Source organism: Thamnophis elegans, chromosome 4, assembly GCF_009769535.1.
Source record: "Thamnophis elegans isolate rThaEle1 chromosome 4, rThaEle1.pri, whole genome shotgun sequence".
NCBI classification, from domain to species: domain Eukaryota; kingdom Metazoa; phylum Chordata; class Lepidosauria; order Squamata; family Colubridae; genus Thamnophis; species Thamnophis elegans.
In genome coordinates this window covers 120,859,960-120,874,631 of record NC_045544.1, presented here as the reverse complement: position 1 = coordinate 120,874,631, position 14,672 = coordinate 120,859,960, and the positions used below count along the sequence as shown (strand labels likewise).

The following is a 14,672-nucleotide window of genomic DNA, read 5'->3' as shown; positions in this document are numbered from 1 at the left end:
TCGCAGCTGAAAATGGAGCCTAGGAGGGCCGCATGTGGTCCTCCTTCCGTTTCTGCTGGCAGAGGCACCATGGGCTGGTCCTTTGCTGTTTCTAGGACAGCTCCACGGGCCAGATCTAAGCATCCTATGGGCCCAATCCCATAGGATGGGAACCCATGGAACCTGGTCTTGGTCTTACACCCTTGGTCTAAGACAACAGGCTCAAATGGAGCTGGGATGCTGCTCAAGAAGAGAGAGTGAAGAAACAATGGTTTAAATTACAAAAAAAAAAAAAAAAGATTTTGGCAGGACCTCAAAAAAAAATGTCCTAGTGATAAGGACATTTATCCCCGGAACTTGGCCATTGTCTTTGCACTTTGTGTGAAACCGGCCAAAATGTCAAGCAATTATGTGGTAGCCACTAGATCCATGATGGCACAGTGTCCTCTCTGTGGGCACGCGAGCTGTCATCCCAGTTCAGCTTTTCCACACATATGTGTGTGCCTCCCACTGGGCAGTTGGTTGTCAGGTCTCTGCCGTGCATGAGGGATGGGGTGTGTGCGGGAGGGCGTGCACATGTGCAGGGGGTGGGGCACATGTAGGGGGAGGGGCATGCATGCATGCAGGGGGCCACACATGCATTGCATTTTGGGGGTCCGGGTGCGCATTCGCACACATGCGGGCGCACTTTGGACACTTGGTCTGGAAAAGGGTAGCCATCACTGAACTAGATCTGGTTATATATACATGTGAAGCTAGCCCATCTATTGCAAATGAAGAAGTTGTAGAAATGAGTTACCTTCCCACCCCCTTGAGCAACAATGGTACCACGATCCTTGGGGTCGTCAGACAAAGCAAGAAAAACTCTGCCAGGAAGGAACAGAGGTGAGAAAAACATTTTTCATTACAATTCTTGCTCATATTCCTCATTTATATTTCAGTGTATACAGGTTTTTTTTAAGGAATGCTGTAATAAACAAGGGGACACAGCAATCAGGCTTACAATTCAGTCAAGAAGGATCACAAAGAGTGAGAGAATAACAGAATAACAGAGTTGGAAGGGAACGTTGAGGTCTTCTAGTCCAACCCCTGGCTCAAGCAGGAAACCCTATACCATTTTACACAAATGGTTGTCCAATCTAAAACTTCCAGTGTTGGAGCACCCACCGCTTCTGGAGGCAAATTGTTCCATTGATTAATTGTTATCACTGTCAGGAAATGCATCCTTAGTTGTAGGTTGCTTCTCCCCTTGATTAGTTCCCACCCATTGCTTCTTGTCCGGCCTTCAGATTGACCCTCCCCTCTTCTTTGTGGCAGCCCCTTAGATAGAATTACCTAGCCAAAAGTTCTTTGGTCTGATCTGTCAAAATAGCAGTGTCTGCCTTCACCATGCAGACCAAGGCAGAGGTGACTCCAGCTTTGATGAGACGCTGCACTCGCTTCGCAACGAAGTCTTTTTTGTCCTTTGGGGAAAAAAGAGAAATGATAATTGTTGATGAGAATGAAATAGAATAGAACACTTTGTTGTCACATTGAATGGAGTGGTGGGATTCAGCCTGTTCGCTGAACTGTTTGTTAACTTTCTAAGCAGTTTGGGGAACTGGTTATTGGAAGAAATCTCATTTTGGTTTTTTTCCACTTTTCAGGGCTAATCCTGTAAGGTAGGCAGGGAGGAAACATTCTGGTGTTGTTTCTAGCCTAATCTTTATTGCCCTGCCTCTCCGGTTAACTCTTACATTACATTGTAACAGCTAGGGCAAAACGCCCATCGACGTGAGTGACATTGACTTGGCCACACCCACCCAGTCACATGGTCACTGAGCCACGCCTACCCAGCTGGTCATTAGGGCAGAGAACCAGTTGTTAAATTATTTCAATGCCACCACTGATTGAATACATACATTAAAATGAAATTACGTTGCATAAAGCTCTCAAAGAGTCTCCTTTGAGAGCTGTATGGAGTTGGTATCAAAACAAATTGGTGCTCCTTAGAGGACTGATGATGCTTACCTTGGGATGTTCCTCAGGTACATGCTGCTTAGAAAACTTGGCCAGCTGCACAAGTTCAGGGACAAGTTCTTTGACATCATAGCTGTTGGTACAGTTCACCAAGACACTGGCCGTGGAGTACAAGATCGTCTTGTCGCTTGTCTGCATGAAACCAAATGAAGGAATTTCAGGTTACTACATACCCACCAGGCATTTCAAAGGTGAGTGCTCTCTCCATGTGGTTGCCTGGCGTGTGAGAATACAAACACGCATGCACAGACAACACAGACACACACACTCCTACTTACACTATATTGCCAAAAGTATTCGCTCACCTGCCTTTACTCGCATATGAACTTATATTGGCTCCCAATAGATGTTCAGGTGCAATTCAAGTTTCCTGGTTATTGCCTTTAAAGCTTTAGATACCATAGAACCGAGCTACTTACAGGACTATCTGCTCCCCTCAACCTCTGCCTGCCCCCTGCATTCCCATATGGACATGCCGCCTGCTCCAGATCTCTGCTGACTGATGTCTAATGGATGTTGTTACACATTCTCTACCCAATACTCATATTAATACAGAACAGATAAATGAAAACCAGTCTGATAAAATCCAGACTAACTATAATTAGCACAAAGAATAATGAAAAAAGTCATTAATTTGGAGAAGTCACTTTATAACTGATATGCAACTGTAGGATAATAAAAATGAATGAAGCATGGAGTAGACTAAGGAAATATCTAGCCACATTATGGGCACTAATGCAGTGTCAGTGACTCAACAATGAATCCGAAGGGGAAAAAATACTAACAGCAATTCAGTCGGGAAGACATCATCACAGTCTAAATACTGTAAGTTCATATGTTTTCCTTCTTTTTTCTTTTCTCTCCTTTTTCCTTCCTTTGTATGGGATATACATGAGATATGTGTGTGATTGAGTGAATGATCCCACTTTTACTGCCCAATATTGTTGTATTTTTTCTGTGTTTTAATCTCTACGTGGGGACTGCCTGGGTGAGTGAATGAGTATGTCTGATTCGGAGGACCTGCCGGGGAATGCGGGGGGCACTGGGGTGGCTGGGGGGACCAGAGACACGGGAGAGGGCCGGAGCATTACGGTCGTAACAGGGAGGGGCAGATATGGCGGGGACTTTAGGGCTGGCCATTACCGGGGAAGGAGGGTTCGCTACGTTACAGAGATCCCTCCTTCCGGCCCTATGAGTTCCACTCCGAGGCCAGATGGCGCGAGTAACCAGGACCCTGGTCTCAGGCTGCTGTCGCTAAATGCCAGGTCTGTGGTTCACAAGGCTCCTCTCGTCTGGGACTTAATTTTAGACGAGAGGGCAGACCTGGCATGTATTACTGAAACCTGGCTGGGCCCGGAGGGAGGAGTCCCCCTCGTAGAGATGTGCCCAGAAGGATTTCAGGTGCTGCACCAGCCGAGAGCCCAGAGAAGGGGTGGGGGTGTGGCTATCATTATCCGGGAGTCGTTAGCACCTCGTAGGATCCCTGCTCCGGAGCTTGTCGGGTGTGAGTCTCTGCTGATAAAGTTGGACCTCAAGGGTCAAGTGGGTCTGCTGTTAACGTACCTGCCTCCCAACAGCGTTGCAGCAGCCCTCCCCTCGCTCCTCGAGTCGGTAGCCGAGCTGGCAATTGAGTTGCCTAGACTTATGGTCTTGGGGGACTTCAATTTGCCTTCGCTCGGTGAACACTCTGATGGGGCGCAGGAGTTCATGGCTTCCATGACGGCCATGGGCTTGACCCAGGTAATTCAGGGCCCAACCCACTCAGCGGGTCACATGCTCGACCTCATATTTCTCTCGGAGCAGTGGACTTGTGATCTTGGTCTGAGGGGTAATGAGATCATACCCCTGTCGTGGTCAGACCACTGCCTACTGAGGCTCGACTTCCGGAGACCAAACCCCCACGGTAGGGAGGAGGAACCGACCAGGTGGTTCCGCCCCAGGCGACTTATGGAGCCTCTGAGGTTCCAGACGGAGCTTGGGGTTATTCCTGATACTCTCGCCCACAGTCCGGTGGAGACTCTGGTTGCTGCCTGGCACTCGGCAGCATCGGAGACCCTCGACCGGATTGCGCCACTATGGCCCCTCCGAGGCGGCGGATCCCGGAGGCCTCCTTGGTTCACCCCCCCCCCTTATTTTATGTAAGCCGCCCTGAGTCCCCTCAGGGAAAAGGGCGGCCTATAAGCATTAATAAATTAAAAAATTAAATTAATTAAATTAAAATTAAAAATTAATATGTGAGTAAAGGCAGGTGAGCGAATACTTTTGGCAATATACAAATACAATATCAGAGTTGGAAGGGACCTTGGAGGTCTTCTAGTCCAACCCCCTGCCTAGGCAGGAAACCCTATACCATTTCAGACAGATGGCTATCCAACATCTTCTTAAAGACTTCCAGTGTTGGGGCTTTCACAACTTCTGGAGGCAAGCTGTTCCACTGATTAATTGTTCTAACTGTCAGGAAATTTCTCCTCAGTTCTAAGTTGCTTCTCTCCTTGATTAGTTTCCACCCATTGCTTCTTGTTCTACTCTCAAGTGCCTTGGAAAATAGTTCAATTCCCTCTTCTTTGTGGCAACCCCTGAGATATTGGAACACTGCTATCATGTCTCCCCTAGTCCTTCTTTTCATTAAACTAGACATACCCAGTTCCTGCAACCGTTCCTCATATGTTTTAGCCTCCAGTCCCCTAATCATCTTTGTTGCTCTTCTCTGCATTCTTTCTGGAGTCTCCATATCTTTTCTACATCGTGGTGACCAAAACTGAATATTCCAGGTACCTGAGGCCTAAGGAGCAAGGATTTAGAGCAACCCAGGCTGTAGATTTCCTACCTTGGCTAATTCGAACATGGCTTGCATGGCTGGCTCGTCTTGTACAAAATCATCCTTCACGTCGGCATCCAAAGTCAAGTAAGCCAGGCCTTCCACTGCCCACTTTCGGGTACGGGTGTCAATGGTGGGATTGCACAGCCACCTGAATGAACAAGACAGTTACAATGCCTCTTGCAGGACAGATGCTTTGGTGAGAGAGAAACTGCTTGACTAAGAATTAGGATTTCCTTCCAGTCTGTCTTTCCCTTCACTATAAAAACTTAAGAAAACTCCTGTGTTATCAGCATAGTAACCAGCACGGCTTGGGACCAGGTTTTCTGAGGGACGGTCAATCTACTCGACCCATCAGAAGAGAGAGGCAGGAAATGTGGTGGGTAAAATGAGTTTTGCCCCATTTTACAACCTTCCTTGCTGTAGATCTTAAGTGAATCACTGCAACCATCATAAACACAGGGCAGTTGCCAAGGGTCTAAATTTGGGGAAGTTCCAATGTTCGTAGGTGTGCAAAAAATTTTTTTAGTGCTGTTGTAACTTGTTCACTAAACAAATGGTTGTAAGCCGAGGACTACTGTAGTTTTTGCTTTTTGAATTGGATTGGTCATTCTGGGACCAGTATGGACATTGGTGTCTATAAGACAGGGGTGGGTTTCTCGCCCCATTCCAACCGGTTCGGTTGGAACGAGGCCGTCGGCGTCCTTGCGCATGCGTGCACGCGTGCAGCGCACGCATGCGTACTAGCGTCTGTGCGATGCTCCAGCTGCTCCTGGAGGATCACGCAGGCGCTGTATGCGTCCTGCGCATGCGTGGAAGCGCAGAATTCATCAAAACCAGGTAAGGAGCGGGCGCGCGGACGCGCACGGGCCCTTTGCCGTTCCCGGAAGTTACTTACTTCCGGGTTCGGCGACCAACCAGTTCGCAGGGACCGCCGCGAACCGGTTGAAACCCACCCCTGCTATAAGAGCTAGGTATTAAATAATGCTGCCTGTAGATAAGGAGTAAAAATGGTCACCCAGATTAGTCACTGCAGCCATAGATGGCTACAGTATTTCCTCTCTTTTTAAATAGTGTAGGAACTTAGTGCCCAGCCCTTTCCTAGAAGAATGAAATATCCTAGGAAATATTGAGAAGACAGAATATTATATTTCCCCGGATCAGAAATGGAGAAACATGGTTTTTAGGCAGGAAACAGACTCACTCTTAATAGCCCCCACTTTTATTCATGGGCCATTAAAATGCCTGAGCCCGTCTATTCTACATAACTAAGAGTCTCCCCCCTCAGCTCCAGGGTGCTGGGATTAAGGCATGATAGTATTAGCCCTTTATCCAACTCACACGGCATCTGAGAACTCAACCAAACTTGGACTCAAAACACAACCTAAAGGGTTGCCCCTGCATGGCCCCATGGGAGTCTGACAACCAATCAGAATACATTTCTTACACAGGAACAGGAAACAAAGAGATGGAGCCGCATAGAGTATTAAAAGCCCAGCATGTCCCTTTTCTCTCTCTCTTTTTCTTCTTCACCCAACATCTGGAAGCATGTGATCACCTTTTTCCCCAGGACCTCAAGCCATGTGGTCCTGTCCACCATTAAAACCATCTTTCTAAGCAGCCTCCGTGTTTCCAGTGTCTTTTCCCCCCACTTGGAACTGAAACTAGAAGGACGTTCCTTCCAACAATAGTAAGCTGATAGCTGCTGCAAGATAAACAAGATGTTTCTCAACCAGACCTTACAAGGCAGGAGGCTGTGGCTGAAAAGATAGGGAAGAAAGAGAGGCAGGGGAGCCACCTATTCAACTATCTCCCTATGACCCCCAGCTCCCAAAATAAACCTCCCACTCACTTGCGGCATTGTTTTGCTAGCTTTTCAGTGGATCCTTCTGCAAATTGTCTCAGGCCGTAGTCGGTCCCTCCAGCAGAACCCAGCTTGCAAAGTCCCTGGCAAAAGAAAAAAGAAAAAGAAGAAAGAAAAATTTAAATGAAAGATGGAATATCCATTTATCAGACTCCAGTGAGAAATTTATTTAGGGTTGTAGGCTAGCCTGGGAAGTTGGGGTAAAAAATATCCTGGCACAAGGCAGTGGCAATCGGCTTTCTTGCTGATAAACACTTCAGCGATATGTCCACTGTAATCCACTCAACTGAAGAGCACCTTTGTTTTTTGAAGGATAGAAGGGTACCAACACACTTTAGAGTTACTTGGGCTAAAAAATTTAGGCTTGGATGTAAGTCTTTGGCTGAGATAAGCTTATTATCTTTTATGTCCCAAAATAGATTTATTCTGCTTCTGCACCAACTCTGGGTGAATTCCATTATAGTTCCTGCTTATCTAGAAGATTAAAAGGATCAACGTGCTAAAAGAGCAAGAGCAATTCTAAAACTCTGAAAGAAGAAAAATTAAGGTGATACTGTTGGGTGAGATCCTAAAAGTCTCTTTTATTTAACAGATTAACTGAGCTGGAAGGGATCTTATAGGTCATCTGGTCCAACCTTCCGCCCAAGCAGGAGACCCTACACCATTTCCGGGAATATAGCAGTCCAGTCTCCTCCTTGGAAGTTTCCAGTGATGAAGCTCCCACAACTTCTGAAGGCAACTTCTGTTCCATTGGTTGATTGCTTTCACTGTCAGGAAATTTCTCCTTATTTCCAGGTTGAATCTCACCTTGGTCAGTTTCCATCCATTATTCCTTGTCTGGCCTCCAGGTGCTTTGGAAAATAGCTGGACCCCCTCCTTTCTGTGGCAGCCCCTCAAATATTGGAACACTGCTATCATGTCTCCCCTGGTCCTCCTCTTCACTAGACTAGCCATGCCCAGTTCCTGTAACCGTTCTTCATATGTTTTAACCTCCAGTCCCCTAGTCATCCTGATTGCTCTTCTCTGCACTCTTTCTAGAGTCTCAACATCTTTTTTATAGTGTGGTGACCAAAACTGGATGCGGTATTCAAGGTGTGGTCTTACTAAGGCTTTGTAGAGTGGCATTAGTACCTCCCTTGATCTTGAATGTATCCCTCTGTTAATGCAGTTTAGGATTGCATTGGCTTTTTTGGCTGCCCCTGCACACTGCTGGCTCATATTTAGCTGGTTGTCCACTAAGAATATCAGTTACTGCTGTTAAGCCTGGTTTCACCCAATCTATATATGTTCTTTTGGTTTTCTTGCCTAAGTGTAGGACTTTACTTTTCTCTACATTGAATTTCATTTTGTTAGATAGGCCCACTGTTCAAATCTGAGCTTATCATCTAGGGCAGGGGTGTCAAACTTGCGGCTTGCGGGCTGGATGCATCACATTCTGGCCTTGCCCCTGCTCAGTTTAGCGAGGGGGGGGGAAGTCCCAATACGTCACACGATGCTACCATGATGATGTGAGTTTGACACCCCTGATCTAGGGTGTTGGCTATTCCTGTCAGCTTAGTATCATCTGCAAATTTGGTAAGTTCCCTTTCTATTCCCTCATCTAAGTGGTTTATGAAAATATTGACGAATACTGGGCCTAAGATGGGACCTTGTGATACCGAACTGCTTACTTCCCTCCATGTAGACATAGACCCATTAAGGACTTATTGTTGGGTAAGGTTTGTCAGCTAGTTACGAATCCATCTGGTGGTGAAGCTATCTATCCCACTTTTTTCTAGCTTACCAAGAAGCAAGTTGTGGTCTACTTTGTCAAATGCCTTGCTGAAGTCTAAGTACCGTATTTTCAGAGTATGAGATGCATCTTTTTCCCTCAAAAAAGAGGGTAAAAATCTGGGTGCATCTTATACACTGAATACAGTATTTTTGGCCTCTTGAAACCCCGCCCCCTTTGCAAAAACGGCCATGCATAGCCTTTAGGAGGCTTATAGAGTGCTCCTGATGGCTGTGGAGGGCAAAAATGAGTGAAAAACTGGGTATTTTTTGCTTATTTTTGCCCCCCCCAGCCCCCAGGAACACTCTATAAGCCTCCTAAAGGCTATGCATGCCACTTGTTTTGACAAAAAATGGCCCGTTTTCACAAAAAACGGGCTGTTTTTGAGAGGTCTGCGAAGTGCAAAAACTTTTTTTTTAATTTCCTCTTCAAAATCTTGGTGCGTCTTATACTCCAGTGCATTTTATATTCCAAAAAAATACGACATATTATGTCCATAGTATTTTGCTGGTCTACTATTTTACATCAGTCTTCTGCAAACAAACAAACAAAAAAGTGTCTGCAGAACAAACAATCAAGCTCAGAGAACAGCAAGGACTCTACAGTTCTGTCTTTGGCAATGGAAATGCCATAACTCTGAAGTAATAAGTCTGACAAATATTTTTGTCTAACAGAAATTTGGGGAGCTACTACCACCCAATGCAATTGATACGGGACCCCAATTCTGTCTAGTCTAACACAGGTTGATAAATTAATCTGGTCTTATTTTAAGGATAGGAACTGTGATTGAGCAGATTTTTGTGTGGGACTTGCAACAATTCCCTTCTTCTTGTCACATAGATTTTACCTTAAGTTCATTATGAAGTTTCCATAAATAAATGAGCAGAGTTCTTTGTCTGATTCAGAGGACTATCATCAAACAGATTAGGATAAAGATCTAAGAAAACTAACCACTAAAGCTCTGATCTTGATCTTCTCATTCAGAGTCCTTTTGTAAATTTCCTTCAGCAGGGTGATTCCATTGGTAATGATGAATGTGGCCCGACTAAGTTTGGTTGAAGCATGGATGAGAGCTTCCACAGCTACTAGCTGATCAATCTCTCTCTCTGAACCACACAGTGCTACCATCATCTCCATGACACCGTTCATGCTCAGCAGTTTGTTCCCCAAATCAAAAGGTCCTTGTAAAACTCCAGACACTGTCTGGATGGCATGTAAAGTCTTGTCCATATCCTTGGGGTCAATTTTACTCCTGGAGGCATGGAAAAACATATGAAAGAAAGAGAATAATAGTTAAGGTTAGCTGAATGGTAGGCATAATATTTGTCCTTTGATTCAGCACAGTAGAAGATATGACACTACATTGTCTTGGATGAGGGGGATAGATAGGGAACTCATCAAATTTGCAGATGACACCAAGCTGGAAAGAATAGCCAACACTTCAGAAGAGAGGCTCAATATACAGAAGGATCTTGACGGACTTGAACATTGGGCGCGATCTAACAAAATGAAATTCAATGGTGAAAAAAGTAAGAGAAAAACAAAATGCACAGGTACAGTATATGTGGTGCCTTGCTCAACAGTAGTGTGAGAGGGATCTTGGAGTCCTAGTGGACAATCACTTAAATATGACCCAGCAGTGTGCAGCAGCAGAGATTGAAAATTATTAATTGATTATATTTATTTATTATTGGAGCCATGGTTGTGTAGTGTAGTTAGAATGCAGTATTGCAGACATATTCTGCTCACAGCCAGGAGTTTGACCCAAATTGTTAGGGGCAATATGTTGACAATGTAAACCACCCAGAGAGTGTTGTAAAGCACTAGGAGGGACAGGGTGGGTTGGGAGGGGTGGGGTGGGGCCAGCCAGGAGTGGGCTGCTATGGGTTCGCCTGGGTTCTGGAGAACCCATAGCTAACATTATGGCTGGTTCGGAGAACCTCCAAATCCCACCCCTGGCTGGCCCCGCCCACCCATCCCATCCCAACCCACCCTGCCCCTCCCAGGAGTCTGTTTTGGATGCCAGGCAAGTGCAGAGCCCACAGAGAGACTCAGGGAGGGGGAAAATGGGCCTCCCAGAAGTTCCAGAAGGCCAGAAACAGGCTCATTTCCAGCCTCCGGAGAACCTCTAGAGCCTGGCGGAAGCAGTTTTTGCTCTCCCAGGGGTTTGAGGAAAGCCTCCAGAGCCTGGGGAGGGCGAAAATGCACACCCCCCACTGTGGTGCAGGAGGCAGACTAGTCCACGCCCACCATGGCCACACCCACCCAGCAACCAGGCAGAGAACCTTTTGCTGAAATTTTTGAAGCCCAACTCTGACTATGGGGTAACATATAAGTCAAAGTGCTATTGCTATTTATTACATTTATGTGCCACCCATCACTCATCAGAGATGGCTTGGATGACTTACAAATTCATAATCTACCCAGTGACAATATAAGAGAAGCTGAGGTTGAGACATGAAAAAGAGTATTTTAAAACACCATGTAGGAGATGACCAGGCTGAGCCATGACCAGGGAGGGATCAAACACATCATCAGTCTCAAGTCTCTTTGCGCCCACAAGAGTTTGAAGCCCAGCCCACCCTGAATTCCGTTGACTTGTATCTACCACCAATTTGTTTGAATCGTTAGTAGTTCAGATTCTTGTAGAGAAAATTACCATACAATAAACCTATATATTTGAACCGCCTGGGCTCCTGATTTCCTGTAACATTCCAACAAGCAAAAAGCAGATGGGTGTTGCAAGTGGGTTTATTTTGGAAAGGGACAATCAGCCCTTTAGTTCTGTGCCATCTGGGAAAAAGAAGTTCAAAAAATTCAGGCAATTTAGATTAGATTAACAGAGTTGGAAGGGACTTTGTAGGTCATCTACAAATCTACCAATCCCCCGCCCAAGCAGGAGGTCTCTACACCATTTCTGACAAATGGCAGTCCACTCTCTTCCTGAAAGCATCCAATTTAGGTTGCACTGAGTGAGATCAATCAACAGGACATATCCCACTACTGATGGGAAACTCTGTGAAGGTTTTGATACTTTCATTGGATTACTAGATTCTGTTTCTCTTGTTTTCTGTTGGACTCACTTAATGTACTCTTCACAGATCACTCTGAAGTTTTCTCTTTCCGGGTCACATCTCAAGTCGTCATACAATTTGTTCAGAAGAACTGAAGCTGTGAGCTGTGTATTATCTGTTAGAGGGAGACAATCGGACATCTCTGGAATCTGGCCAGCAACTTTCAAAATCTTTTTTAGACCTGGGGAAACAAAGTGGTGGTAGGTAAGTAGAGGAAGATAGAAAGGACACAGAATCAGTTTAAGTTACAATGCAAAAAGACAATCGGGTTAGATTTGTAGCCCAAAATAAATTGGGGCAAATTGAAAGCTGGGCTCACACTGGATACGAAATTGAAGTTCACACTGTTCTTCTAAAGTTGTCCTCTGCAAGACAACAAAACCTTCTATGGATAAATCATTTCTGAGAAAAGTATTGTGAAATATGGATTTCCTTATAAAAAGTGAGTCGCAAAACTATTTAGACAGCCATCAAATTCTATTTGGATGGAAAATCTATAATGACTGATAGTGGAGCTTCCAGTTTCAGAGGTAATATACTATTTGTTGGGGAACAATAATGGAAAAAGGATTTTGCCTTTCTGCCTTGTTTATTATCTTTTCATATACATCCATTTTGTTTTCTGTCTGAAGCAGGATGATGGAGTAGAAGCTATTCCAAGAACCCTTGTCTTACATAATATCGCATAAACCTTAGTGTTCCACTTGTAAATTTATTTTAAGAGGTTTTCTTTTCACCAATACATGTTCGAGTATTGGAGCCAGGGGTGGCCTGCTGGGGGTTCGCAGGGGTTCAGGAGAACCTCTAGCTAAGATTCTGTGCAGTTCAGAGAAACCCCAAATCCCACTCCAGGCTGGCCCTGCCCACCCCTCCCCTCCCAAGAGTCCCCATGCAGCCTGTTTTGGATTCAGGTAAGTTCAGGGTGCGCACGGAAGCTTGGGGAGGGCGAAAAACGGGCCTATCGGAACTTTGGGAAGGCCTGAAATGGTCCAGTTCCTGGTCTCCAGAGGGCCTGGAGCCTGGGGAGGCCCTCATGGAAGCTTGAGGAAAGGCTTCAGAACCCGGGGTAAGCAACACCCCCCCCTGTTTTTAGCAAGGGGTTTTCTCTGACCAGTTGCTGGGTGGGCTTGGCCATGGTGGGCGTGGCCTAGTTGGCCTCCTGCACCACAGTGGGGGGAGGGTGTTTTTGTCCTCCCCGGGCTCCAGAGGCTTTCATTGAGCCTCCGGGAGGGCAAAAACGGCCTCTCCAGGCTCCGAAGGCCCTCTGGAGGCCAGAAACAAATTTTGTCCCTTTTTCGCTCTCCCCGAGCCTCCATGTGCCCCCTGCACTTACCTACATTCAAAACTGGCCATGTGGGACTCCTGGGAGGGGCGGGGTAGGCGGGGCCAGCCAGGAGTGGGATTTGGGGTTCTCTGAACTGCTCAGAATCTTAGCTACAGGTTCTTCTGAACCCCTGTGAACCCCCAGCAGCCCACTACGGTTCATGAAATGCTGAGCCTTGGGCATTGCAAATGAAAGTAAACAGCTACGGGGTGTAAATGCAGAGTGACCTCCTCTGAGCAACAAGTGGCTCAATCTTCAGCCAAGTGCAGGGAAAATCAAGCAAATTCAAGTTCAGTTTTCACTTAAGCTAGGGATGCACAACCCCTCCTGGTCTAAAGGCCACACTTGATCTCTGGGACCAGGTAGAACCAGGGCAAAAGCCAAATCTGATTTCATTTCATTTTCATTTCAAAATGAATCAATATAGAGTAGAGTAACTACAGTGAATTTCCAGTGATACACTTAATAATGTTCTTCTTTCATATTAAAAACTAGCTTGGCGAAACATTTTGAAGGTTTGTGGCCTTCAAGAGTCATATCAACTGAACTGACAATTGACTGAAGTGGCTGATAGCACACAGATTCTGTCTGGTGCCATAACTCTGTTCAAGAGAGAGAGAGAGCTTGCATGTAGGCCAGGGATGGTTAACCTTTTTGGCAGCAAGTGCTGAAACTGGAGCACGCGCACATGCGCCAAAGTGCCAGAACCCAGAAGAGAGCAGCTTACCGCTGCGCATGCACGTGGCGGCCAGCTGCTCTTCCAGGTTCCGTTGCATGCATGTGCACCAGACAGCTGGTCTTCAAAGCATGCCCTCTCTGTGGCATGCCCACTCTGTGGCATGCGCATGCTGGAACCTGGAAGAGAGTAGCTGGCCGGTGCACATGTGCACGACTGAGCCCATTAGAGCAGCTGGCGATGGCACTCATGCCCACAGTTAGGGCTCTGTGTGCTACCTCTGGCACGCATGCTATAGGTTCGCCATCATGGATGCAGGCATTGCTTACCATTATCAATCACAAATATACTGCGACTATTGTCATGGATTCCCAGGTCCTGTCTTGGCACATTTTTGTTGAGTAAATTGAGAGCCCTGTCCCGGCCATGACCGGATACCTTTTTACTGGGAAGCATATCTAGAAGATGAGCAATGATTGCCTTTATATCTTTTTTGGGGTCTGTAGAAAAGAAGAAATCAGCATCAGGCAAAATTATTTAAATTAGAACTTCTACGGTGGTAACCATTTACAGACGCTACCTTGCTTATTTTACATAAATGATTTTCCGCGGTTTTTAAATATCCATTTTCATAATCATTAATGGTGAATCAGAGCAGTTTCCACATCTGACAATGAGAAACAGTTAATTCTTCATTTACTTTACACTTGAAATAAGTGGAACCACAAATTATTCCTACAGTCATTTTGTGAAAGGGCAGCACAGGAGTGGCAGGAATTATATAGAAAGGAAGTTGTTTTATTACAATTAGAAAATATGTTATAAAATAAGGTGACTAATACTTGATAAACCCTCTAGTCTTTTTGTGCCAACTTATGAGAAGAAGAAAAGGAGGAACCTGAGGAAGGTTCCCCCTCTCAGTGATCTTGTGATTTTCATAGGTCCACTAGCAGAATTATTCAGATACATAACAATTATTTTAGAAGATAATACATAATATAGATAATATAAATAATATAGACAGATGATAGATAGATAGATAGATAGATAGATGATAGATAGATAGACAGATAATAGATAGATAGATAGATAGATAGATAGATAGGTAGGTAGGTAGGTAGGTAGGTAGGTAGGTAGGTAGGTAGGT

At 45.4% G+C, this 14,672-nt stretch overlaps 1 protein-coding gene across 1 annotated transcript in view; it reads right to left on the bottom strand.

Annotated features, from left to right (window-relative positions):
• Window positions 1-14,672, bottom strand: part of UNC45B (unc-45 myosin chaperone B) — a 32,106-nt gene that overhangs the window by 5,383 nt on the left and 12,051 nt on the right. Inside the window, exons 7-14 of the mRNA XM_032216110.1 lie at window positions 13,855-14,025; window positions 11,535-11,706; window positions 9,403-9,703; window positions 6,669-6,763; window positions 4,826-4,967; window positions 1,990-2,130; window positions 1,315-1,442; window positions 779-845 (exon numbers count right to left, since the gene is read on the bottom strand). Coding sequence (XP_032072001.1) covers window positions 779-845; window positions 1,315-1,442; window positions 1,990-2,130; window positions 4,826-4,967; window positions 6,669-6,763; window positions 9,403-9,703; window positions 11,535-11,706; window positions 13,855-14,025 — 1,217 coding nt within the window. The remainder of the gene's footprint in view (window positions 1-778; window positions 846-1,314; window positions 1,443-1,989; window positions 2,131-4,825; window positions 4,968-6,668; window positions 6,764-9,402; window positions 9,704-11,534; window positions 11,707-13,854; window positions 14,026-14,672) is intronic.